Genomic DNA, 26,730 nt, shown 5'->3' with positions numbered 1-26,730 from the left:
CCCCCTGCATTGGGAGCACAAGTCTTAACCAGTGGACCATCAGGGAAGGCCCGCACATTTTTAAAAGATAAACCTTTGGCACAAAATGAACTAACTCCTTCAGGGCATGAACAGTGCCTGGTACACAGAAGGCACCCACTAAATATCTGCTGAATACATATGTAAGCACTGGAAAATAGCTTAATACGAGGCATGAGCTATATGAAACTGGACTTGGATTTGAGAACACAGTAAATTTAGCTATATTTAGGTCCCATTTTCCATTTCATCTGATAAACTGACATAGATATTTTTAAAATCCACTAATTTGAGATACTAGCAGTAATGTCAGCCATCATCTTTACAGGCGGGTGCAGATCCAAGGAAATTCAGAAAGTTACCTGGCAGTTCTGTTGCTGTTAGTCTTCACCAATACGTAAGTGGTGGCATAGAAACAATCAACAGAAATACTCAGAACCGCCAGGGATGTCTGTGGACTTAGTATTAAAACCACAAACCTTGAGAAACTTGTTTTTATTTATACACTGTAATCTACGTAAAAACTCCACTGTTGGGACTTCCCCGGTGGCGCAGTGGTTAAGAATCCGCCTGCCAATGCAGGGAACAGGGGTTCCCAGCCCTGGTCCGGGAAGATCCCACATGCCGCGAGGCAACTAAGCCTATGTGCCACGACTACCGAGCCCGCGCTCTAGAGCCCTCAAGCCACAACTACTGAGCCCACGTGCCACAACTACTGAAGCCCACGCGCCTAGAGCCCGTGCTCCCCAACAAGAGAAGCCACGGCAATGAGAAGCCCTCACACTGCAATGAAGAGTAGCCCCCGCTTGCCACAACTAGAGAAAGCCCATGCGCAGCAACGAACACCCAACACAGCCATAAATAAATAGATAAATTTATTTAAAAAAAAAACAGGGCTTCCCTGGTGGCGCAGTGGTTGAGAGTACGCCTGCCGATGCAGGGGACACGGGTTCGTGCCCCGGTCCAGAAAGATCCCACATTCCGCGGAGGGGCTGGGCCCGTGAGCCACGGCCGCTGAGCCTGCACGTCCGGAGCCTGTGCTCCTCAACGGGAGAGGCCATAACAGTGAGAGGCCCGCATACGGCAAAAAAAAAAAAAACTCCAGTGTCCCCAGTGAAAGACTAATCAAGAAACCGCACCTCTGTAAGCCTGGCCTCATTTTAATATAATGCACACCTGCCTTAATGTTCCAGGACACGTCTAATTTTAAAAAGTGTATCTTAATTTTTCCCTTAACAGATAATCTCTTTGAAATAAAATTCTTCCTTATTTTGGCTTTATTCTTACACCATGAAATTACATGTTCAGTATTCACACACTACTAATGCATCACCCAAGAAAAACAAGTTAATGTTCAGGTAACTACCTGCATCAAGTGACACCCACTCCCTTTCTTCCCTAACAGGTGTTGGGCTGCAGTTTACAAAGGTCAAAGCAGGAATTTGATGTGCAAGTGTTTGTGTGAGGTGTGTGCTCATATGCATTTCTGTGTTCTTGAAGGGTCATTCTAAAATCTAATATAAATGCACTTTGGGAGTATGTAGTTCTGTGTATTATCTGTGCCTCTTGTTTATACTTTTAAAATATTTCCTGGTCTAAAATGCAAAGTGTGTTAATGACTTGTCTCTGAACTGAACACCAAACAGCTTCCACAGAAAGCCACTCTTATAAGCTATAACCCCAAGAAATGAACTTTCAAAGAGTACCTTCATATTCTAAAAGCTCTCACAGAATAACACACTGTCTACAAAAATCAATTACAGGATGCAATTTACAATAGCACAACACCTAGAAAAAATGAAATACAAAAGAACTACACTTTTTAAAATTATGCTGACAACTGACATAACTTTACTGGAAAAACATTTCATAGTTTTTTGTTGTTGTTCTGTAGTTTAAACAAATTTGGAATAACATGATTCAGAACTCAGATCAAGTTATCAACATGTTCATTTTTTACATGAGCTTTTCAAAAGTACTGCCAGTTGCAGAAAGCTGACAATTCTTGATTTCTTTTTTAAGTAAGGCTTTGGCTTGCTGTTTTCACTGTCACCTCTGTAGGCCAATGTAAACAGAAGTCCACCTCACTCCTATAAATGAAAAGGATCTTATTAAATATGTTTTAGGAAAGTAAATAAAACTATAAAACAGTACTAGCAGTAAGGTTTTCTTAGATTTACCTCTTGATTTTCGAATAAAACAACACATTGAGTCTATTTTTTTTCCTCCTTTTGGCCTTGCAGTGTATAACAAAAGGAGACTCAAATCCTCAACCGAGTAATATACACACCCTGAATTACTTTTTAAACTATATAACATTCTTGGGCTTCCCTGGTGGCGCAGTGGTTGAGAGTCCGCCTGCCGATGTAGGGGACACGGGTTCGTGCCCCGGTCCGGGAAGATCCCGCATGCCGCAGAGCAGCTAGGCCCGTGAGCCATGGCCGCTGAGCCTGCGCATCCGGAGCCTGTGCTCCGCAACGGGAAAGGCCACAACAGTGAGAGGCCCGTGTACCGATTAAAAAAAAAAAAAGTTATAAACTATATAACATTCTTAAATTTTAGCATTATTTATAAAAGCCAATTAGCTATCACTTCAAGCCAGAAAACCTGGGCATTATTAATTTTTCTTCAGTTCAAAACTACCTTATAACAACTCACAACCTGTTTGAAAGTCACTTCACTTTACTACTAGCTATGTCTCAGGGAGTGAAGATTCTGGTGAGAATGGGTAGTGCTCGTCTAGTAACTAGTGTTATCCGGTTTCTGTGTCTCCAGTTTATTACCACTTAAATGATAGGCAAAGCTTTATCTGTCTCATAAATAGGTATTTATAAAAATGTACTTTAACACTCTAAAAGCGCTGCATCATAACTAGAGATACCACCTAACTATTATTTGTAAAGGGTCACAGAACGGCTAACAGGTTCTCCCATTATGAGTTTATTGCTCAACCAACCTGCCATACACCAAGAGCGAGCTCTGCGAAGGGGCTGGCAAAGAGAGGAGCCCGTGGGGCGCAAGGAAGGTGCCCCATTAACCCGCCGACCTGTGGAAGCTTTGAGAGCTGCATCATTCAAAACACACAAACACCTGGTACTCCGGGAGGGTATTATTCTATTATTGCCCTCTCAAACTGATGAGAACTCTAGAAATCCACTCCAATCCCTTCGTTTTTGCGATAGCAGAATTGGCCCGGACACGTAAGGCTTAGTGATTCTGAAGGCGCCAACGTTTTGAAGATAAACTTTAAGGAAATAGAAAGAACTTACGTTTAAAATTCAGACTCCGTGCTCGCTTCGGCAGCACGTGTACTAAAATTCAGACTCCAAAACTTGCCCCTGGAAACCAGCGAGTTAAAAACAAAAGACAGACATCCTCTAAGCGCACCAAGTTCAGCCTTCGGGAATCCTCAGGGCACTATCCCAGACAACCGAGCACAAACCTGTACCCGGGAGGCTGACGCGCGAGGTCCCGCCGCCGAGAAACACCTCGCGGTGAATCCGCGGCGTGAGGGTGGGGGGACTTCGGGAGCCGGAGAAGCCCACCCGCCCTGCGTCGAGCCTCACTCTCCCCACCTGTGAAATGGGCGTGACGTCGCTGGCCCGTTCGCCCCACGGGGAAGAAAGGCTAATGAATGAGAACCACCTGGTGAACGGCCCGGGCCGCCTTGGCCGCTCTCCGGCAGCGGTCCTCAGGCAGCGGGGCGTCCTCGGGCAGCGGGGCGCCCCCGCCGCGGTCGGATTCCCCCCCAAGGCCGCGGGCGCTCTCCGTGCTCCGGACTCCCCGCGGCCCGACGGTTACCAAGGTTCCCCAAGCCGCGCCTGCCCGGACGCCGGCTCCCGGGCCGTCAGCTACCGTACAGGGCGCCGTCCCGACCCGGCCCCGACGCCGCCTACCTTGGCCACCCAGCTGAACAATGGTGACATCGCGGGCCGGGCGGAGGCTCGTCGCCCGCAGCTCCGGCTCACTCCCGCCGCCGGCCCGAGGGGCGGCGGGCAGCCGGGGGCGGGCTCGGGGCGCGGCGGGGCCCGGGCATGGCTCCCCCCGCAGCGGCAGCGGCGGCGGCGGCGGCGGGCTCCTCCCCGCTCGTCACTGCCCCGAGAGGTCGCCCCCGCAGGGCTGCCCGGCCGAGAAAGGGAAGTGGGTGGGGAGAGTGGGGGAGGGAGCGGAGGGGAGGGAGCGCGGCCGACCCCGCCCCCACCCCGCCCACCCCCACGCTCGGCTCGCGGCGGGAAGTTGGGACCCGCGGGGGGTCGCCCTCCTCCGGGACGCCCCCGGCTGCGCGGCTACTGGGGGAGGAGTCGTAAGCCCTAAGGGCTAGGGACGCGGCTTTCTAGGCCTCTGGGGTCCGTTTCGCCCAACTTTCAGAAAACTAAGAATTCCTCTCCTTGAGGTTCGGTAAAAGCCCCAGAGTTGGAGCGAACACAAAGCCCGCCCAGCGTTCCAGGGGTTACTGTCGCCCCCGCAGCGTTTCTTCCTAAACGCTCCGGATTGCTGGTAACAAAAGGGCTAGTGTTCCCCTAACTCCTAATACCTTTATATAATCAAAGGTGGTTTTCTTGGAGCCAGAAAACTCAGCTGTTGAGACTAGAAAAGGGGCGGTGGAAAAAGAACCTTCAGTTCCTGCCAGCTGGGAGGTTTCAGCAACGTGAGAAATGTTGGTTTCACCAGTTTTCTTCTCTCCCAAGGCAAGATGATAAGCAGTGTAGTCAGTTTATAGCTACAGAGGTTAAGCTGAGTTTCGAACTCAGACACCCAAGAGTTGCACTTTGGAAAAATAAAAAAAGGCCAAAGGACACATTAATAACCAATGTGTCATGTGGGAGCCACTCACTGAGTTCCTCAAGCCAAATAGCCACCCTAACCCCATAATTTTGCTTCTTTCCTCTTGTCATATTAATTGTGCCTTATCTTCATGACAGGCCAGTAGGACATTTTAATGAAGTTCCCCAAATGCCTGGCATCTGAGTTAGGTGGGTATATTCGTTATCTATTGCTGCATAACAAATTACCCCAAAACTATGAAGCTGGAAACAACTGTTTCTGTGGGTCAAAAATCCGGGGAGTATCTTAGCTGGTCCCTCTGACTCAAGGTCTGTTAGCCGGGGCTGCAGTCATCTCAAGACTGGGACTGAAGGACCCACTTTCAAGCTCATGGTTGTTCCCAGGATTCAGTTCCTTGCAGGCTCTTGGACTTAAGGCCTCAGTTTCTTCCTGCAGCATGTGGATCTCCCCGTAGGGCTGCTCACAATATGGCAGCCTGCATCCCCTAGCACAAGTGATCCAAGAAAAAGCACGTGTCCAAGAAGGAAGTCAATGGTTTTATAAACTAATCTCAGAAGTGACATCCCAAGACTTCTGCCACATTCAGTCTAGTCCACACTCAAGATGAGGGAATTACACAAGGACATAAATACCAAGAGAGGACCATGGTGGAGGGAGGGGTGTCATCTTTTTTTCTCCTCCCAGGTAGGGTACATGGGAACAAGATAAATGATAAAGGCATGGTGAAAGTCAAGAGTGATAGCATTCTAACAAAGCCTACCTGGGTACTCGAAAAGGGCCTTCAGAGCATCTTAGGGAAGTGCTATTCTTTCATTCTTTTCAGCAGTGATGTTCCCAAAAGAAATTAAGAGGTGGAAAATGGGAGTGCATTTGCAGCCATTTAACCAAATCTTTCTCTGTTATCACATTACTTCCCCAAGCAAGCGGAAGAAATAGAGGCTGAGAGCTCCATCAAAGTAAGAGCCTTTATGGCCACTACAGCCTCGCTACTCAAAGTGTGATTCATGGACCAGCTGCCTTGGCATCACCTGGCAATTGTTAGAAGTGCAGACTCTCAGACCCTGCCCTAATATCCCGTCGTACGGAGTCAGAACCTTCATTTTACCATGACTTCAGGTGGCTAGGATATACATAAAGTTTGAAATGCACTAGTATATGAGATCCACTGACACTGGCCTTAAAACAATGTAACAGACCAACAGCCCCTTGAGAGAACAGCTAAAACTGTCCTTCGTCCTTGCGATGGCGTGAACTAGCTCAGCAGAGGGAGACCTGGAGAACTACGGGGAAGCAACACCGTTGTGATGGGAGTGGCTGGGCAGCTGAGGACCAGGCATGATAAGCTGGATGGTTGACAAATGTCATCACACACCATCACTCTAATCCCTAGCCTGAGCTCTACGAAAATGCCCAGGACTGAGAAGCAACTCAGGGGAAAGGATGAGGGGAACCCGAAATGGACTACAGAAACCTGAATTACCTCCAACTGACCGAGATAAACTTTCTACTTCTTCAGCAGGAGGTAAGAAGGCAAAAAAGAAAAATTACATTAAATTTAGAAGGAAAATTGCACTTCTTGCACACACAAAAAAAGGTTAAGACTAAATCCTGAATATGACACTTAAAATATGACAGGTGAAGTAGGGACATCCAGGCTTCATTGTTTTAACCTGGACCCCTGGACTTCCCTGGTGGCACAGTGGTTAAGAATCCTCCTGCCAATGCAGAGGACATGGGTTTGAGCCCTGGTCTGGGAAGATCCCACATGCCGCGGAGCAACTAAGCCTGTGTGCCACAACTACTGAACCTGCGCTCTAGAGCCCGCGAGCCACAACTACAGAGCCCATGTGCCACAACTACTGAAGCCTGTGCGCCTAGAGCCTGTGCTCCACAACAAGAGAAGCCACCGCAATGGCCGCAATGAAGAGTAACCCACGCTCGTCGCAATTAGAGAAAACCCGGCGCACAGCAACGAAGACCCAATGCAGCCAAAAATTAATTAATTAATTATTAAATAACTAAACCTGGACCCAATTCTCCATGTATATACACATCAGTGTGGAGTCTCCTGCAGTTTCTGGTTTGCACTTGCCTAAACCTTACATGATTTTAGACTAAGGTCTCCATCTCCATCTGCTCCAGGTCTCCCTGCCTGATCTGGGCAGAATCACTCATTTAATGGGAAAGTAAGAACCTTTCGAGTGGGTGGACTTGATAGTAACGTATGGGGCTCTAACACTAAATATTACATGAAAGTTCTTCATTCCCTGCCAACATGTAGCTTGCCAACAGAAATTCTATTGTAATCTGGAAGTTCATTAAAGGGAAACTTTTACATCAGACAATCTAACAGATCTCACATTCAAAACAATTTTCCTTAAAATCTATTTCTCCCATCTGAAAAATGTATCCTTCTCTAAGAAACTGTATATTTCCCCAGGGAAGGACTGTACGTAGAGGGGGCATGGGTAATTTTCAATAGCTCCCCATTGATTCTTTTTCAGCCAGCATCAAGAACGCTTACAGACAGAATAATCATTGCTCAAAGATGCTGATGGCTCCCAGCCCTGATTTTCTATCAGAGTTACCTGTGATGACAAGGTGAGTGGGTGAGGAAGGAGGGCAGATGATATGGCTGCTCTGTGGCAGGGTGGAATGCTCAGAGACCTCAAAGAGCAGGTAGGTCATATAAATGTGTGCAGAGGGCCAGGTGTGAGACAATAAGGAATGAATGAACTGTGGCATCTTGGAGAATGCATGCTCAATTATTAAAACACTCCACCCAGCCAAGCAAAATGTGTGAGCTTGGAGGAGTGTGTATCGTGTGTGTGTGTGTGTGTGTGTGTGTGTGTGTGTGTGTGTGTGTGTGTGTGTGTGAGAGAGAGAGAGAGAGAGAGAGAGAGAGAGAGAGAGAGAGAGAGAGAGATTCTGATTATCAGCCAGGATTGAGAACCACTTGCATAGTTCTAGATCCCTTGTTTAAAAAAAAAAAAAAACAGCTGCTCTGTGGAGAGCAATAGGCCTATCTGAATAGGACTGCAGAGATCTAAATAAGTAGGATCTACAGAAAATCTGAGACTAAGTAACTTTAAAAGGAAGCTTTAATGTCTCACCATCAGTTTTCCGGAGACATTAAAGGAGGACTAAAAAGGGGGGTCAACCCAGGAACTGGAAGAGGTGCTCATCTACTAAGCCTGACCATAACTCCCGAATAAATCTGACACTCCTGCCCTTCTGTGTTCCTCCTTTGAAGAGGAGCAAGGGTCAAGAACAGTAATACCTCCTGAGAGTTCAGGAGATGCTGACAGGCTGCTCTCCACCAACTGAAATGTGGAGGGCGCAGAGGTAGGAAGCATGACCTCACTCTGCAGCCTGTTCCTCCCCACCACAAGACCTGGTTAAAAATAGAACCATTGTGACACCAACTCCACAAGGAAACTGGACTTGGTTTCAAGTGAATCACAACCACTTGGTAACTAGGATTCTAACAGCAGTTACAATGTGTTTTGTTTTGGCTTTTCTTCCCACATCACCATGCTATTCTGGGACACCAGCTAAATGTCCTACAATTCAACTCAATTCTGACACTATCTACCTGGAGATTGTATCAGATCCCAAAGAATATGGGCTCAATCCTACAAGACTGCCCTCCCTCCCAACTTCAGACACCAATCCCAAGTCCAGGGTGTCACCCGTGCCTCTGACCAACTGGTTCCAACGACCCCATCCTTGGCTTCAATTAATTTGCTAGAGTAGCTCACAGAACTCAGGGAAACATTTTACTTACTAGATCACCAGTTTATTATAAAAGGATATAACTCAGGAACAGCAGAATGAAAGATGCACAGGGCAAGTTATGGGGAACAAGGTGCGGCGGGGGGAACATGCTATTTCTCAAATACCTCTCCTCAAATCCACCTGTTTACCAACCCCAAAGCTCTCCAAACCCCATCCTTTTGGGTTTTTATGGAGGCTTCATACATAGGCATGATTGATTACATCATTGGCCTTTGGCAATTGAACTCACTCTCCCGCCCCTCTCCCTTCCTCCGAGTTCAGGGGGTGGGACTGAAGGTTTCAACCCTCTAATCACAAGGTTGGTTCCCCTAGCAACCAACCTGCATGCTAAAGAGACCTAGGGGCTTTCCGAAAGTCAACTGATTAACATAACAAAAGACACCTCCATTGTTCTCTTCGCAGGAAATTCCAAGGGTTTTAGGAGCTCTGTTCGGGGGAAAGGGGGACAAAGCCCAAAAAATATATTTCCTGTTATAAATCACGATATCACAGCAACTGATCAAGAATCTACTCAGCTCGTGAATATTCATTAGCACCTATTGTGTAAAGCAAACACGTGTCCTAGCAAGGAATAGCAAAGATGATCATCCCTGAAGCATAGGCACACAGCGTAGCAGGGAAGAGTGAAAAGTGCCAAGAGAAGGGCCCAGGTGAAGCTCCACCGAGTCCCAGAGGAACGAAAGATAACTTCCGGCTGCAAAGGAAGGGCCAGCATCCTGGCTGGAAGACATCAGGACTTTTACAGATGGAGATGAGGGAGCGGGGTTTCCAGGAAGAAGGACCAGCTGGCAGGAAGGATTGGTGCTCATCTCTGAAAATCAGGCCTTATCAGGACAGATAGAATAGAAATCGAGCTCACATTGCAGAGAGAGCATTTTAGTAAATGGTAGTTTGGGGGTGTGCAGTCATCCTCACTGGCCTAAAAATTTGTTTCCAGAAAAAATATATATTTTTAAATATTTATTTATTTATTTGGTTGCACCAGGTCTTAGTTGCAGCAGGCAGGCTCCTCAGCTGTGTCATGAGAACTCTTAGTTGCGGCACGCACGTGGGATCTAGTTCCCTTACCAGGGTTCGAACCCCGGCCCCCTGCATTGGGAGCGCGGAGTCTTATCCACTGCGCCACAAGGGAAGTCCCCAGAAAAAATATTTGCTGAGATACTATCAAATCCAAAAAAGTCATGAAAAAAGTCCCTCTGTATGAATTGAAAACATATGTCTATGAAAACAATTGTAATGAATGTTCACAATAGCATTATTCATAATGGCTAAAAAGTGGAAACAACCCAAATGTCCATCGACTGATGAATGGATAGTGTACCCACACAACAGAATATTATTTGGTCATAAAAAGTGATAAAGTACCAATGCATGCTACAACGTAAATGGACCTTGAAAACATTATGCTAAGTGAAAGAAGCCAGACACAAAATACCATATATTGTATAGTTCCATTTATAAGAAATGTCCAGAATAGACAAATCAAAAGAGACAGAAAGATTCATAGTTTCCAGGGACTGGGGAGCAGGAAACATGGAGAGTGACTGCTAAAGAGTATGAGGTTTCTTTTAGAGGTGATGAAAATATTTTGGAATTAGATAGTGGTTATGTTATGGTTACACAACTTTGTGGATATACTAAACCCCCAAATTTCATGGCATGTGAATTATATCTCAATTTTTAAAATCCCTATATGTGATGATGGTTTAATGACTTTACATAAATTATCTCCCTAAGCTTGTATAATAATGGAACCCACACTTCAAAGAGCTAGTTTCAGGATTAAATGGGATGCATATAAAGCACTCAGACTGAATCCTTGCACACAGTAGGTGCTTAGGAAATGTTAGCAGATGTTAGCTATAGGAGGAGGAGGAGGACGAGGAGGGGAAGGGGAAGAAGAAGAAGGAGGAGAAGAAGGAGGGGGAGGGGAGGGGGAGCGGAGGAGGATGGGGAGGGGAGGGGAGGAGGGGGAGGGGAGGAGGGGAGGGGAGGGGGAGGAGGAGGAGGAGGAGGAGGAGGAGAAGAAACTTCAGTAGCAGCAGTAGCAGTGATTGTCGTAGGTTAATGATGGGTATGTGTGACGGTTAATCTTCATGTGTCACTAAGGGCTGCCCAGATAGCTGGTCAACATTATTTCTGGTGTGTCTGTGAGGGTGTCTCTGGAAGAGATTAGCATTTGAACTGGTCAACTGAGTAAAGAAGATCGTGCTCATCAATGTTTGGTGGACATTATCCCATCCATTGAGGTTCTGAATAGAACAAAAAGGTGGAGGAAGAGAGAAAGCGCCCTCCCTCTCTCTCTCTCTCTCTCTCTCTCTCTCTCTCTCTCTCTCTCTCTCTCTCTCTCTCTCTCTCTCTCGTTCTGCTTGAGCTGAGACCGCCATCTTCTCCTGCCATCAGACATCAGTGCTGCTGGTTCTCAGGCCTTTAGACTCAGACCAGGACTTACACCATCAGCCCTCCCGATTCTCAAGCCTTCAGACTTATACTGAAATACACCACTGGCTTTCCTGGTTCTCCAGCTTGCAGATGGCAGATCATGGGACTTCTTGGTCTCCATAACCACATGAGCCAATTACTATAATAAATCTCCTCTTACATATCTCTCTCTAATATATCCTATTGGTTCTGGGTTTCTGGAGACCCCTAATACAGTATGACTATTGTAAATACAGAAACAGAACAGAAGTGATGGGCTGGAGATCTCAAGTTCATGGCTGGGTTTATAGACAAACAGTTGAGAGCAAAGAAGAGATTGTGTGTTAGCCAAAACTAATTCTGGCACGGGTGGGCCCCCTGACATATCTCAATATTTTCCTCTCCCTTTTTATGGGTTGCTATGTCTAGCAGTATGACTGTGCTCCATTTGTTACTTTCATTCTGTAAGCCATGCCGTGAATCACGCAAGTTTCGCCGGTAAATTCCTGTCATTCCGGGCAGAGACTTGGTGGGCACAAGCATTACTGGCCTGTCACACTTTCAGAGAGTTCCGATATTCCTCACTAAGAAATGGATTCTGCTCATTTCACACTGCTCAGCTCGCTTTTCTCTTCCCCACACATACTGTGTCTCATTACCTGTCTACATCTCTTGCTTTCTCTCAAGCACACACTTGTACTCACATTTTAAATGATGCCAGATTCAAAATGGAGTCTTTGGGTGGCAAGACTATTTGAAGACCAACCTGAAAGCAAAGAATGCTCAATAAATTGGTGAATAAGTGAAAGTACAGAGTGGAAAGATAAATTTTGTGAAGACTTATTTGGAGGTAGACAGTAAATTCAGGGAATTAGCTGAAGAACATTCTACTTTGATAGAGCTGTGTCAACGTTTAAATTAAGGTCTCTGATGTCATGTTTTGATTTTGTGCATCAAGTTGTAGATTGTTAGCCAGAGTAACAGTAAACAAATTTAACGAGAACATTTTTAGTGTTCTCAAGCTCCAGCCACCTTCACTACATTGCAAAATTAAAAGCTGGCTGGGAATTCCCTGGCTGTCCAGTGGTTAGGACTCGGCGCTTTCATTTCCAGGGGCCCAGGCTCAATTCCCTGGTCGGGGAACTAAGGTCCTGCAAGCGGTGAGCACAGCCAAAATAAATAAATAAATAAAAACTGGATGAAGCCCAGCTAGAAATCCTGAGAAGTCTCTGCAGTGTAAAAAGGGAGCCATTAAACTTGTAACTCTAGAGCTCTAGAGGGAACCAGAGAGTACAAATCCCCCCCAAAATAAAGTTCACACCAGTGAACATTTTGGGGTTGCCATTTTTTCTTTCTGCACTCAGCAGTCTTACTAGAACAGAATTTACTTTATGACGCAAACTTCTCTCTTCAGTAGAAATAACAATCAATTCGTTTCACTGTGACATTTCAAAAGCAGCTAAATTAATAGATTTTGCTATTGAAATAGCTGTTCTCATCTCAATATTTTGCTTAATATATACAGTAACTGTGTTCACTTTCTAGCTGGTAAGACATTCCAAAAATAGAAACAGTGTTTCTCTATTTTTAGCTCAGTCTATAAAGTTTAAGCAAATAATCTTTCCAAAGTATTGCACACACATGTTTCAAATTCATGGAAAAACCCAGTGGCAAAGAGCTCATAAAAGAAAACACAGTGAAAATTTGCAGTCAAAAGATTTTTGATATCCTCACCCTGTGTTAAAACTAAACAGAGATGCTTAGCTTTCAACTCAGATATTTTAATTATAATTTATAATAGGAACATGAAAAACACCACTTAGCATAGCACTAATTTCACCAGAAAATAACTTTTTTTTTTCCTACACTGAAAGTTATGTTTTTCCTTAAAAAATTAGACTGAAAAATGTCAATTCCTGTTTCCTGGTCAAATCTATTAGTGAATAAAAATCAGACCAAAGCTTCCTTTTCCCCTTCTTTCATACTAAATCATAATTTCCTTTTTTCCCCCAAAAAAGGTGGTTTAGTTTACCCTTGATTAGAGTGATTTCTCACTTCTAAAACAATTTATTTGTTCCATTTCATCCAGTTCTTTAAAGTGTTATGTTTCAATCCAGCAATCGCACTGCTTGTTATTTACCCAACTGAGTTGAAAATTTATGTCCACACAAAAACCTGCACACCGCTGTTTAGAGCATCTTCATTCATGATTACCAAAACTTGGAATAAACCAAGATGTCCTTTAGGAGGTAAATGGATAAATAAACTGTGGTACATAGAAACAATGGAATACGATTCAGTGCTAAGAAGAAATGAGTGACCAAGCCATGAAAAGACATGGAGGAACCTTGAATGTACATTACTAAGTGAAGGAAGTCAATCTGAAAACACGACATACAGCATGATTCCAACTATATATGGCATTCTGGAAAAGGCAGAACTATGGAGACAGTAAAAACATCAGTGGTTGCCTGCGGTTGGGGGTGGGAGAGAAGGGGTGAGTAGGCAGAGCACAGAGGACTTTTAGGGCAGTGACAGTACTTTGTATGGTATTATAATGATGGATACGTATCCATCATTATGGATGTATGTCTGCATATACATACATTTGTCCAAACCCATACAATGCACGACACCAAGAGTGAATCCTAATGTAAGCTATGGACTTTGGGTGATAATGATGTGTCAGTGAAGGTTTGCCAACTGTTACAAATGTACCATTCTGGTGAGGGATAGGGATGTTGATAACGCGGCAGGCTATGCATTTGGTGGGGGGGGGGGAGGTTATATGGGAAATACCTTCTGCTCAATTTTGCTGTGAACCTAAAACTGCTCTTTAAAAACCCCTGAAAAAAACCAAGTTTCAAACATCAGTGAAACTCTCTGTCAATGCTCTCAGTATTTTGTGTGTGTGCTTCCGTATTTTGGATCAGAACTGCACAGCAAGCACCCAGAAAGGGGCAGAGTGACTCTTCCATGTCGGATACCTGTGCCTGGTACAGAGCCACGCACTCTGCACAGTCATGCAAAACAGTCCGTATGTGTTTCCTCACCAGAGCTTGAGATTCCGACAAAAAGTCCACCGAGCCATGTACACTCACACCTCCCCAAGACACGTGTGCCTGACTCTGTTCGGCACAACGCTCAGGTGCACCGAACGAGTATACTTTCCAGAAGCTAAGATCCACGTGCTATGTTCTTAGGTCCATGCCCCTCGAAAAACTTTAAGATTAAACAGTCTCTCTGGGCTCGCTCCTTAGCAAAGGAATGCATATGTTATAAAATAAACCAGCACCTGCTTCCTGGTCTCTATACACAGCTGGAGAAGGTACGTAACTTATGTTGGCTTTGACAGGAAATGCAAAGGCTGAGAAGATACAAGAAGGAGGAAATGGCTTCTCTTTTCCATTTGTGTTGGAATCACCTTCCGTTTCTTGCTTGTAAGTGGAGAAGCCTGAACACGGCTCTCCTCACCTGGAGTTTTTCAAACATGGTAGAGGTTATGCTCTGAGTGAGGTGAAGATAAATTCAACCTTCAGGTGATGGTCAGAATTTACCAAAAGTGGCCAGATTGATTTGCACCCAGCCCTTTGGAGCCTTTCTGTCTGCGGAGGCAATGTGGCTTCAGAGACAGCCCACGAGGAACAGGGGGCTGGGCGTCCAGGTGGGCACAGCTAACTTCTACTTGCTCACGACTGGCGGCTCATGTTGAATCTCTGGACCTGTTTTCACCTTCTAAATTTTGGAGGTTAGACTCATCTCCAAGGTCCCTTCCAACCTTCCCTCAGGAACGCTATGGAATATGTACTAAATTAAATGCCCATGATGAGTTTGTTCCTGGCAGCCTTAGCTCAGGGTCAAGGTAGAAATGAAACATACCTGCTCCCCAGTCTCAAGGTCTCAAGGGTGCCAACTTGGAACTTTTCCAACCTACAGTTGGTTTCTTGCCTCAGGGGAAAAGATGACAAGAACAAATGCCTACAGTACAGTGGAGGAGGGGTCACCTGCCTCCTGTTTGAGGTACTCCTTCTCCAAGATCGAGGGTCAGGAAGGAACAACATCCACTGAACTCGTGTTACACGCCAAGTGCTTTCATATATTCTCATTAACGCTCACAACTCCAAAGCCATGGGGGCTGGACCTCCCAGAGCCCTGGGGGTCAGACCCGTCCCTGAAAAGCTGTAAGGGCAGAACTTCTGCCCCACTGTGTCCAGAAGGTGGGACCTGTGCCCCAGTGGGGCTGACGGGAAGAGAATCAAGCCAAAGAGGATTATGCTAAAGGCTTAAGGTCTCATGGAGTTTGCCTTGTAGTTTCGACTTACTTGGGCCCTATCACCTTCTTCTCTCTTGATTTCTCTCTTTTGGAATAGGATTGTCTATCCTACGCCTGGCCCACCATTGTACTCCAGAAATACGTAACTTGTTTGATTTCACAGGTTCACAGCTAGAGAGAATTTGCCTCAGGTTGAATCATATCTTGACTCTCACCCATACCTGATTTAGATGATATTTAGATGAGGCTTTGGACTTTAGACTTTTGAGTTGATGGTGGGATGTAATGAATGTATTTTGCATATAAGAAAGACATGAATTTAGGGGGATCAGAGACAGAATGCTATAGAATGAATGTTTGCATCCTCCCAAAATTCCTATGTTAAAACCCAATCCCGGACTTCCCTGGTGGCACAGTGGTTAAGAATCCGCCGGCCAATGCAGGGGGCATGGGTTCCAGCCCTGGTCTGGGAAGACCCCACATGCCGTGGAGCAAGTAAGCCCGTGCGCCACAACTACTGAGCCTGCACTCTAGGGCCTGCAAGCCACAACTAATGAGCCCTCGCGCCACAACTACTGAAGCCTGCAGAGCCCGTGCTCCACAACAAGAGAAGCCACCGCAATGAGAAGCCCGTGCACCACAACAAAGAGGAGCCTCCGCTCACCGCAACTAGAGAAAGCCCGCGCGCAGCAACGAAGACCCAACGCAGCCAAAATTAAATAAATAAATAAATGTATTAAAAAATAAACAATCCCCCAGGGCCTTTGGGGATGATTAGGTCATGAAGGTGAAGCCCTCATGAATGGGATTAATGCCCTTATAAAAGAGACTCCAGAGAGATCTTTCTTCCCTTCCACCACGTGAGGATACAGCAAAAAGACAGCCGTCTATGAACTAGGAAGCCGAATCTGCCAGCACCTTGATCTGGGACTTGCCAGCCTCCAGAACTGTGAGAAATAAATTGCTACCGTTTATAAGCAACCCAGTCTCTGTGTGTGTGTATATATATACACATTTTGTTTTGTACATTTTTGTTATAGCATCTCAAACAGACTAAGACAAGTACTAATAATAGTAATAGAACATGATGTGTATTGAGTGCTTACTGTCTACCCGACACTGCTAACACCAGCAAACCTTTGCATCGCGCTCTTTAGGGATCAGGCATTTGTTCTAAGCATTTACAATGCATGAGGCTGGGACCCGGATTACCCTGTTCAGGATGGGGAAACTGAAGGGGCAAGAACCAGGATTCAGGCTCAAGCACTATGTCAACTTAACCACTTTATTACCCTAAATATCTCAAAACTCTGCTGCAAGCTGTTATTTATTATTTTGCAAGCAAGGAAGCAGAGGTTGAGCAATGTAAAATCAATCATTCACCCAAGGTCTTACGTGGGTAGAGCTGAGGCTCTCTGCAATGTCAGGAAAGCAAATGGCCCTAAGCGCTATCCACACAGCTTTGTGCTCTAAGATTTCAGGTATCTAGTCTGGCCAAGAGAGGTTTTCGAGACAGCCACCAGCTTGCAGCCAGCAGCGGGCTCTGTCAGGGCAGAAGTTCTGCCTCTCTCTTAGAGCCAGGGGCTGAGCCTATGCCCGCTAGACTAGATGGATGTGAGCTTGAGATGGCAGCAGATTTTAATGAATCAACAAATGAATAAGAGAGAAAGGGAAGGAAGAAAGGCTAGTTCTCTTTGAGGCTAAGGCAGCAGGGCCCTTCCCAAGGGTCCAGCTGGGCCAGGGGCTAGTAAGAAGGAAGTGAGGCTGCAGCTCCCCAATGAGGCCACGCTGGGGACTGGCAAGACAGACCCAACCTGAAGCCAGAACAAAGCATGGACTGGGCTGTTGGGTGTTGGGGAGGTGGGAGCAGGGGTCCTCCCTGTGAAAAGCTGGCCTGGTTGATGGGCTGGGGACCCTGACCTCCCAGTGCCCAGGAAATTCAGCTGGATGGGGTATGGCCCCTGCACAGCTTAATGAGAATCTGATTCTTGGGTTGGATGTATCAGTGGATCCAGGACAAGGTTTCCTTATGTGAAGAACATCACCGTGCCCTTTCTCTCCAAGGGCCCACAGCTGGCCAAATCCAAGAAAGAGGCACAGGGCTCCTCTGGGCCAACAAATGCTGCTTTATAGTTTTAATCCAACCAGCAGTGATTTCAGGTATCCAACCCTGGCCCACCATGTGCACAGCAATGGAACTTAAGCCACTGAAGTATCCCCATTAATTCACGATGTCACTTGATAAATATCTATTGCACACATTCACACACCCGTCCCTAGGGATGCTACAGTAGACAAGCCACCCCCCCCCCCAGGAATGTCATAGGGTCCAGTGGGCCCATACAGCAAGCAAACAGGAAACTGCATGACCAAGTGAGAAGTGCCACTAGAAGGAAAAGAGGAGTTGCTAAGAAAGCATGCAGAGAAGGCATTGGGGGCGGGGGGGTGGAGATGGGGAGTGGTCTAAGACTTGCAAGCAGCATATGAGGCTGAAGGGCTTAAGGACACACCCAAAGGCCAAGTAGAAATTACCCACTGAAGGGTAAAAGATGATCACTAATGTACAAAGGAGTAGAATCTGATACTGGACTTTTTTTTTTTTTTTTTTGCGGTACGCAGGCCTCTCACCGCTGCGGCCCCTCCCGCTGCGGAGCACAGGCTCCGGACGTGCAGGCTGAGCGGCCATGGCTCACGGGCCCAGCCGGCTCCGCGGCATGCGGGATCTTCCCGGACCGGGACACGAACCCGTGTCCCCTGCATCAGCAGGCGGACTCTCAACCACTGCGCCACCAGGGAAGCCCTGATACTGGACTTTTTATTACGTATGGCTTCTTGTTTTCTAAGGTTTTCTCCTTAATTATAAAATATTTCAAAAAACTTAAACAGAATAATATGACAGATACGCAGGTAATTACCACTCAGTCTTAACAGTTTTAAATATTTTGCACATATGTCCATTTTTTTAAAAGAAGTAAAGTGTTACTTATAGAGCTCTTCCCCTCCATCCCCAGAGGTAACCACCATCCTGCACTGGGTGTATCTTCCCCCGCCTCTGTTTTTATATATTAACCGCATAGGTATCAATCCACAAACAATATAAAGTAGCATTTTGTACTTTTACATTTTTTCCTACATGGTGTCATAGTGTATATATTCTTTTAGAAATTGCTCTTTTATATTCAGTACTGTGTTATTTTAACTGCTGAATGGTATTCAATTGTATTAACTTGCATGATTATTGCACAACTTAATTATCTCTTCCCTTTTTGATGGAAAGTTAGACACCCCCCCCTTTTTTTTTTTTGCCATAGCAGCAACACCCTTATACTTGTCTCTTCATGCACATGTCCATGATGTATCCCTAGAAATGGAATTGCTGGGTTAAGGGTATTCACATCTCCAGCTGTACGCACATGGCCACATTCTGCTGCCACTGGGCCAATTTATACTCCCACCTGCATGCTTATGATCCTGTTTCCTCACATCCTCACCAATCCTGATGTTACCAAGCTCTTAAACTTCGCTAATCTACAGTGTGATATGTTATTTTTCTCACTTTAATCTGCCTTTCCTGGGACTTCCCTGGTGGCGCAGTGGTTAAGAATCCGCCTGCCAATGCAGGGGACATGGGTTTGATCCCTGGTCCAGGAAGATCCCACAAGCCGCGGAGCAACTAAGCGCCACAATTACTGAGCCCCCGTGCCTAGACCCTGTGCTCCACAAAAAGAGAAGCCACCGCAATGAGAAGCACGCACACCGCAACGAAGAGTAGCTCCCATTCACCGCAACTAGAGAAAGCCCGTGCGCAGCAATGAAGACCCAATGCACCCAAAAATAAAAATAAAATAAAATAAATAAATTAATTAAAAAGTCTGCCTTTCCCTAGTTGCTAGTGAGTTGCCCATCTTTTCATATGTCAAATGGCTATTCAAGTTCCCTCCTCTGTAAATTGCCTATTCACATTGTCAGGCCATTTTTCTACTGGGTTGTCTTTTTTAAAAAATTGATTTGTAGAAATCCACTATATATTCTGGATATTAATTCTTACCAATTGTTCTTTGACTTAACAGTTATTTAGAAGCAATACTGTTAAGACAATCAGTTAAAAGATGAGTGTAGTCTCTTAAATATGCACACCTTCAACCAAATGCTTTTTTATTGACTTTAGCAGAGGACCTGGCTTGTATTTTCTTAATGGTTTCATATTCCAAGGCCAAGGGAAGCATATGCAAACAGACGTCTGAAAAGAAGAGTTCATGTTCATTGCCGAAGAGATACCTACACTAAATGATTAACTACTGTCCTGGAGATGTTAAAGACCCTCAGAGAAGCCGCAAGCCCTGTGCTGACGACAGACATACTTTAAAGCAAAGACCAGGTTATCATTGGATTTAGGGTGATTTTTAAAACATTTTCATTTCTATTCAGTTTTTTGTTCAACTTGCTTTATTTCAGTTTAGAATTTGACTTTTTATCATTCCTCATCATAATCCTGAAAAAAAATCAAAATAATAACCAAAAATTATCACAACTATTAACATCCTCATAACGAAATCCACAGACTGGAAAGTTATCATCCTGTTAAACCTCTTTATTTACAGGTGATGAAACTGAAGTCTGAGAGGCTAAGAAACTTATTCATTCATTCACTGAACAAATATTTATTCAGCTTCTACTGTAACAAATACCATTTAGGTGCTTACTGTGTATTAAGCTAAGAATTTCATTTGAATTTAGATATTAAACATTTAAACATCTAAACATTTAAACAGAATTTAGACACATTTAGTGTCTCTAAAGACAGTTTTAAGAGGTAAAATTTTGGAAGTTACATAGCTTGCACAAAGTCCATGGCCCGTCAGTGGAGGAGGTGGGGTTAAGACCCACGGATTTTGACGCCAGCAATACTTCCAGTCTTGTCATAGGATATGCCTGTGGTGCTTGGCCTGAGTTTGAAACACAGAGATATGAAAGCTGCAGGAGAACAGTGCCCTGGCATTCACACAATATCATGTCCTCTTTCATAGATGAAACCCAGTTCTGGTGAAGGTGGCAATGGATAGGCAGGAGCTTATGCCCATACCTAATAGAAACTCATCTTTGCGTGGCACACTGACCCAAGACAAAGATTACTTACATAGAGAACCCCCCAGAGGGTCAGCTCCTGGGAAAGAGTAAGTACTTAGTCTTCATGGTGAACCAACCAGACACGGTCTCTGCCCTCATAGGGTTCACAATCTAGTAGAGAAGACAGGCAATAAGCAAATAAGGAAACCAGCGAAATGTGTAATTACACAGTATGGCTAAGTGCCATGAAGGAAGGGAACAAGGTAATGTGGGCGAGAAAGGCTCGTGGGCAAGGGACTTACTTTAGAATGTGTAGTCAATAGGCCTCTATTAACACTAAAACTGAGACCCAAATGAGTCAGCCATGGCACAAGTCAGGAGAAAAGCTTGTGCAAAGGAAGGAAAAAAGTATCTCTGTGGGTAGAGCAGAGAGGGTCAGGTAGAAAATGGCTCAAGATAAAGGCAAGTGACAGATTTCTCAAGGCCTTAAAGGCTATGGTAAGGTGCTGTACTTTTTTTTAAAATTTTATTTATTTATGGCTGTGTTGGGTCTTCGTTTCTGTGCAAGGGCTTTCTCTAGTTGCGGCAAGTGGGGGCCACTCTTCATCGCGGCGCGCGGGCCTCTCGCTATCGCGGCCTCTCTTGTTGCGGAGCACAGGCTCCATACGCGCAGGCTCAGTAATTGTGGCTCACGGGCCTAGTTGCTCCGCGGCATGTGGGATCTTCCCAGACCAGGGCTCGAACCCATGTCCCCTGCATTGGTAGGCAGATTCTCAACCACTGCACAACCAGGGAAGCCCCTGTACTTTTTTCTAAATGTCATGGGGAACTATTGGTGGGTTAGGTAGTGGAGTTACATGATTGAATTCTTTACTCAGTCACTCTGACCATTAAATAGAGAAAGGAATACTGGAGTCAGAGGTGGGAACAAGAGACCAGTTCTCCAGTTAGGAGGCCATTGTGATGGTGGCTTGGATCAGGATAGTGACAGTGAGAATTAGGTAGAAGCAGATGGACTCAAGACATATTTTGGAAACAGAACCAACAGGACTCACAAACAGATGGAAGGTAGAGTATGAGTGAGAGAGAATGATCAAGGATGACCTTTAGATTCAAAGAAATGCGAATAAAGAACCACTTATACTTATTTTTCAAACATTTTATGATCTGTCTAGAATTTTTAAACTTAACAAACCTCCAGGGAGAAACGTGAGGGGGAGAGAAGGTCACAAAATTATGACTCTTCTATAAGGAACAGTGTGGCAGTCTAGGACTGAGACTTTGTATCTCTTCTGGAGGTCAGTTCTTGAGCATCCTCTGCTTGGGAAGGAATCTGGACCCCTGGCCTCTGGCTGCCTCATATGGTTCTTAAGCAGCCATATCTAGCCGGCGTTTTGTGAAATAAGATGCTCAGAGACATAACTATCACCCACTTCAGTAGCAGCAGCAAAACTACTAACACATACAATAAATACCAATTCCTGATTTAGAAAGCTCACTAAATCCTGGAATCCAGCAATCACGGAACAACTCCTCAAGCCTCGCAGGTAATCTAGATTGACATCAGACATCTACCAAAACTTTGTACAGAATCCAAGACACGGGCATAAAACTGCTTTAAGTTATAAGACGTTAGAAGCAAGATGAGAGTTCATGAATGTTATTTAACCATGCGGACATTTTAAGATAATCAATGTTAGTCCAACTGCAAATGTGTTTCCTATTTTTTCAGCATTCCACTTCACTCTCAGTCTTCTCTTGATTATCTCCTTTGGCTTCTAGGACCTCCTTAAGGCTTCTATCTTGTTCCTGTAGGACTGGAAAGAGACGATGTGGGAAGCTCTTGACCTGACCCCGGCCTTTTCTCCTTTATCCTTTGCTACTTCCTGTATGCTGATTTCTCTGCGGGAGCAAATCTTGTTCACACATCCCCCAGAGTAGGAGCCTCAGTATGGAAGGAGGGTAGAACAAGGCGACGGTTCCGGAGAATAAGAAGGAACGTGACCCACTTTATATTTAAGTAGAATGTTAATTATCGCAGAAATTGTTGTCGTAATAACTAACTTACATGCCTAGAGCATGATCTGGGAGCCACGTGACCTCGTGCAAAGAGGGAAGCCCCAAGTCAGATAGAGCTGGGCGGGGTCTCAGCGCACAGCGTACTGTGAGCCTGGAGACTTGGGCCAGTTTACTTAACATCCAAGCCCTATTTCCACAACCATAAAATGGAGCTAATGCCCATCGTTCAGGCATTTGAAATGATCAAAAGCACTTAGGTAAAGCGGAGGGCAACCAATAAACAAACAGCAACATTTATAGCATTTCCTAATTTTGGATACACGGTTTCACTTCTTACTAACCTTGAGTAGATTCAAGTCTTCCTTTTTTTTTTTTTTCAAGTCTTCCATTTTTGACTAAAGCAGCACCCCAACGTTCTTCTAACTGTGAGGTGCCAAATTATTTTTCACCCTGACTTCTCTCTTTTGTCAACTCTGATCTATTGGGAGCAGAAATCTAGCACTTAGTGGTGAATAGAGTTACAAGGCCCTGTCTGGGCTCAGCGGTGATGTCATAGGTAATGAGGTCTGGCATGGGCACAGGACACAGGAGGGTGGTACTGACTGCATCCATTTGCCAACCCTCCTCCAACCCAGTCCAGCCTCTTGATTCACAGCAGCAAGGGGTCACTTCTGTTACTAAGTCCTAGAGATAAGTTGAAGGCAGTTTTGCAGGGAGTTCTTTCAGTTCAATAATAAATATGCTTGTTTTCCAGTGCATTCCAGGAATCTCTGACCCATGTCCATGTGCAAAAACATACCTGTTTCTTTGCATAAGGCCCATCTCAAATACAAAGGCCATTCAAAGATATTAACAGAGCTCTTACTTCTAACCCGAGACAACTAGCTAGGAAATGACAGAGCCATGACTTGGACCTGGTATGTATCGAGTAATTAGCCACATGCAGCATTGAACTTGAGGTCAGGCAGTGAATATATATATGTGAAATGCCAGGTGGAAGGCAACAGGGAGTGGGGACGCTGGGGAACACAGTGTACATGCAGGCATTCAGCTGGAATTGCTTTGCTTCAAACACTATGGTTGACAAATTTTAAAAGTCTGCAGCCCACCTGTCTGCAACCTTTTACCATTATACCCTTAACAGAAACTATTACTACTGCTTTCATTCAAAGTGTTTTGACGCATTCATTTGAAAAAAACGAATAGCCTTAAAATGGTTCTCTGAATTTGGGCAGAATAAAGTAAAAGATGTAGTATAAGTGTCCTAAAGAAGTGATAAACTGGTGAGGTCTAGAGGTGTGAGAGCAAATCCAATCCAGGAAAGCTTTCTGGAAGAGGTGGTATTTGAGCTAGGAGAGATGGAATAAATGCTTTACTTAAGTAAAGAAAGAAAAAACTGTTCAGGTAAAAGAAACAGGGGTGAGCAAAACGAGGAAAGCTTGACTATGTCATACAAATAAACAGTCCTATTTTGTTGGAGAAGAGAACACAAAACCTTGGAATTAGAGGGAAAAGTGTGAAAAATCATCTGAGACCAGATGGGCAAGGCCCTTGACCACCAAGCTAAGGAGTTTGGCATTTATTGGCTGGGAATGGGAGCTAGACAGGCCAGAAAGCTTTGGAGATAAAATAGCCTTATCAGAGAATGGGTTTTCTAGGAGATAAATCTGCCTCTTTTAATTTTACAGACTGTTTCTTAAGTATACTTTTCTCCTAGACAACTTCAATCTGAAAAATATGTCATTCTTCTTAGCATATGTTTTTAAAAGTAAACTTGGTCACCATAAATGTATATGAGAAAAGGAAGCATAAAAACTAGCAACAAATAAAGCAAATGTGGCCATCTGTTTCTGTGGCTCTAAGTAGTGATCAGGAAAAACTGCATTTTAAAAAACATAGAACTACAGCTGAAATCATATTTTCCAGTGTAGGTTTCCACCGGTGACTACTTATAATTTTATCTGTATGGCATTTTCAATACTATATACCATCTCCAGCACATCATGAAAAACTATCATCTATTGCCTTATAAATGCAAGAAATGAAAATGGCAGGAAAAGAGGAAGGGAGGGGAGGAGGAAAATGATACGTGGCTTGTCGGGAAATGGAAATCAAATGTCAGAATTGACCTTTTCAAAGTAATGACGAAGAAAAAGAAACATCAAACAATCTGTTCTGAACTTTTATGAAAAAGTAGTGTAGGACTAAAAAAAATGGAGTTTGGAGTCAGAAAAGCTGTGTTGGAATCTCAACTGTTTCCCTTTTTTATTACATTCTTGTGGTGAGATAAATTTCCTCCTTTCTAAAATGATGATTTTATTTATTACTTCATCCCTCACTGGTTGTGACGTATAAAAGTGTCACACAATATCATGGATCGTATGTATTCATCTCTTTCCTTCCTCTGGAAAGGAAGGGATATGCCTGCCATATTGTGCTGCTGCTGTGATATTACACAAACTCAACAGCTAAGTTCTCCCAACCTACAAAGGGAGTCTAAACGTCCCATTGGTCAGCTTGGGCCTGCAGGCAAGGGGAGGGAGGGAGCGATGCAGCTAACCCCAAGGACCAGGTAACAATATCCTTTATGTTTCACTGTGACAGGTATCAAGTGACCTCTCTGGGGGAATTCATTACTGTACTTCCCTTTTCTCTAGATTAATATTAAAACTAGTTGACCCCCTTGAGCACACCGTATGAGGCCAAGGGGGAAAGGCACAGAAGGGAGGTACAGGGAAAAAACATTTGGAGATTTCAAATGTGTTAAAGTAAAGCACAACGAGGATAATGCGCTGGAAATTCATTCATTTATCGCAAATATTTAGTGAGCACCTATTTGGGCCAGATACTGTGTAGGCTATGAGCATATATCTGTTAACAAACAAAAAAGTCCCTGCCCTCAACAAAACTTACATCCTAGTGAAGAAAGAAACAATGAACAAAACAATAAATGCCTATTCACTTTTTTCCTATTTTACTTTTTACAACTTCTTAAACTTATCAGATTACATATGGCTCTTAAATTGCTTGTGCTTTACAGTATTTTTCAAATAAATAAAAATTAAAACAGAGTTAAAGGGACTTCCCTGGTGGCTCAGTGGTTAAGAATCCGCCTGCCAATGCAGGGGACACGGGTTCAAGCCCTGGTCCAGGAAGATCCCACGTGCCACGGAGCAACTAAGCCCGTGTACCACAACTACTGAGCCTGAGCTCTAGAGCCCGCGAGCCACAACTACTGAAGCCCGCATGCCTAGAGCCTGTGCTCCACAACAAGAAAAGCCACCGCAGTGAGAAGCCCGCACACCACAACGAAGAGTAGCCCCTGCTTACCACAACTAGAGAAAGCCCACGCGCAGCAAGGAAGACCCAATGCAGCCAAAAATAAATAAATAAATTTATAAAAAAAAAAAAAACCAACAGACTCCCAGGTGATGCTGCTGTCCAAGGACCACATTTTTAGAGAAATGAGGATGTAAACCACTACAAACTGGACATTCCATTACTTTCAGCTGAACTCATCCTTACTGCCTACTGTCCCTCCCCACATACCAGGCTAATCACACTAACCATCGAAACTTCTCAATGCATAGGACCAACCTCTTGGGGCTGCCTCATGCTCAACCTTTTTTTTTTAAGTGGTTTTTATTTATTTATTTGGCCACACTGCATGTCATGCAGGATCTTAGTTCCCCGATTAGGGATCGAACCTGTGCCCCCTGCAATGGAAGCGTAGAGTCTTAACCACTGGACCACCAGGGAAGTCCCTCAACCTTTTCTTGAAGGAGCTTCTGTAGATTTTACCACTGTTCCACACATCAACCTGGGTCACTTTTCTCACTCATTAACTTATTTGCACTTACTCCCATATATGTTTCTCTAGGATGTTTTATTCAAGTCGTTCTTTTTTTTCAACATCTTTATTGGAGTATAATTGCTTTACAATGGTGTATTAGTTTCTGCCTTATAACAAAGTGAATCAGTTATACATACACACATGTTCCCATATCTCTTCCCTCTTGTGTCTCCCTCCCTCCCACCCTCCCTATCCCACCCCTCTAGGTGGTCACAAAGCACCGAGCTGATCTCCCTGTGCCATGCGGCTGCTTCCCACCAGCTATCTGTTTTACGTTTGGTAGTGTATGTATGTCCATGCCACTCTCTCCCTTTGTCACAGCTTACCCTCCCCCCTCCTCATATCCTCAAGTCCACTCTCTAGTAAGTCTGTGTCTTTATTCCCGTCTTGCCCCTAGGTTACTGATGACCTTTTTTTTTTTCTTCTTAGATTCCATATATATGTGTTAGCATACGGTATTTGTTTTTCTCTTTCTGACTTACTTCACTCTGTATGA

At 44.6% G+C, this 26,730-nt stretch overlaps 1 protein-coding gene across 11 annotated transcripts in view; it reads right to left on the bottom strand.

Annotated features, from left to right (window-relative positions):
- The window catches only part of TBC1D1 (TBC1 domain family member 1), a 230,172-nt gene that overhangs the window by 137,540 nt on the left and 65,902 nt on the right, over positions 1-26,730 (bottom strand). Inside the window, exon 1 of one of the 11 annotated variants that reach the window (XM_019928357.3) lies at positions 3,915-4,094. The exons of the other annotated variants lie outside the window; for them this stretch is intronic. Coding sequence (XP_019783916.1) covers positions 3,915-3,944 — 30 coding nt within the window. The 5' untranslated portion in view covers positions 3,945-4,094. Of the gene's footprint in view, positions 1-3,914; positions 4,095-26,730 lie in introns of those variants that run through there. 11 annotated transcript variants of the gene reach the window in all.

The sequence above is a fragment of the Tursiops truncatus genome, chromosome 5 (assembly GCF_011762595.2).
Source record: "Tursiops truncatus isolate mTurTru1 chromosome 5, mTurTru1.mat.Y, whole genome shotgun sequence".
NCBI lineage: Eukaryota > Metazoa > Chordata > Mammalia > Artiodactyla > Delphinidae > Tursiops > Tursiops truncatus.
Note: the sequence above shows the minus strand (reverse complement) of the source record. Positions and strands in the feature narration are given on the sequence as shown.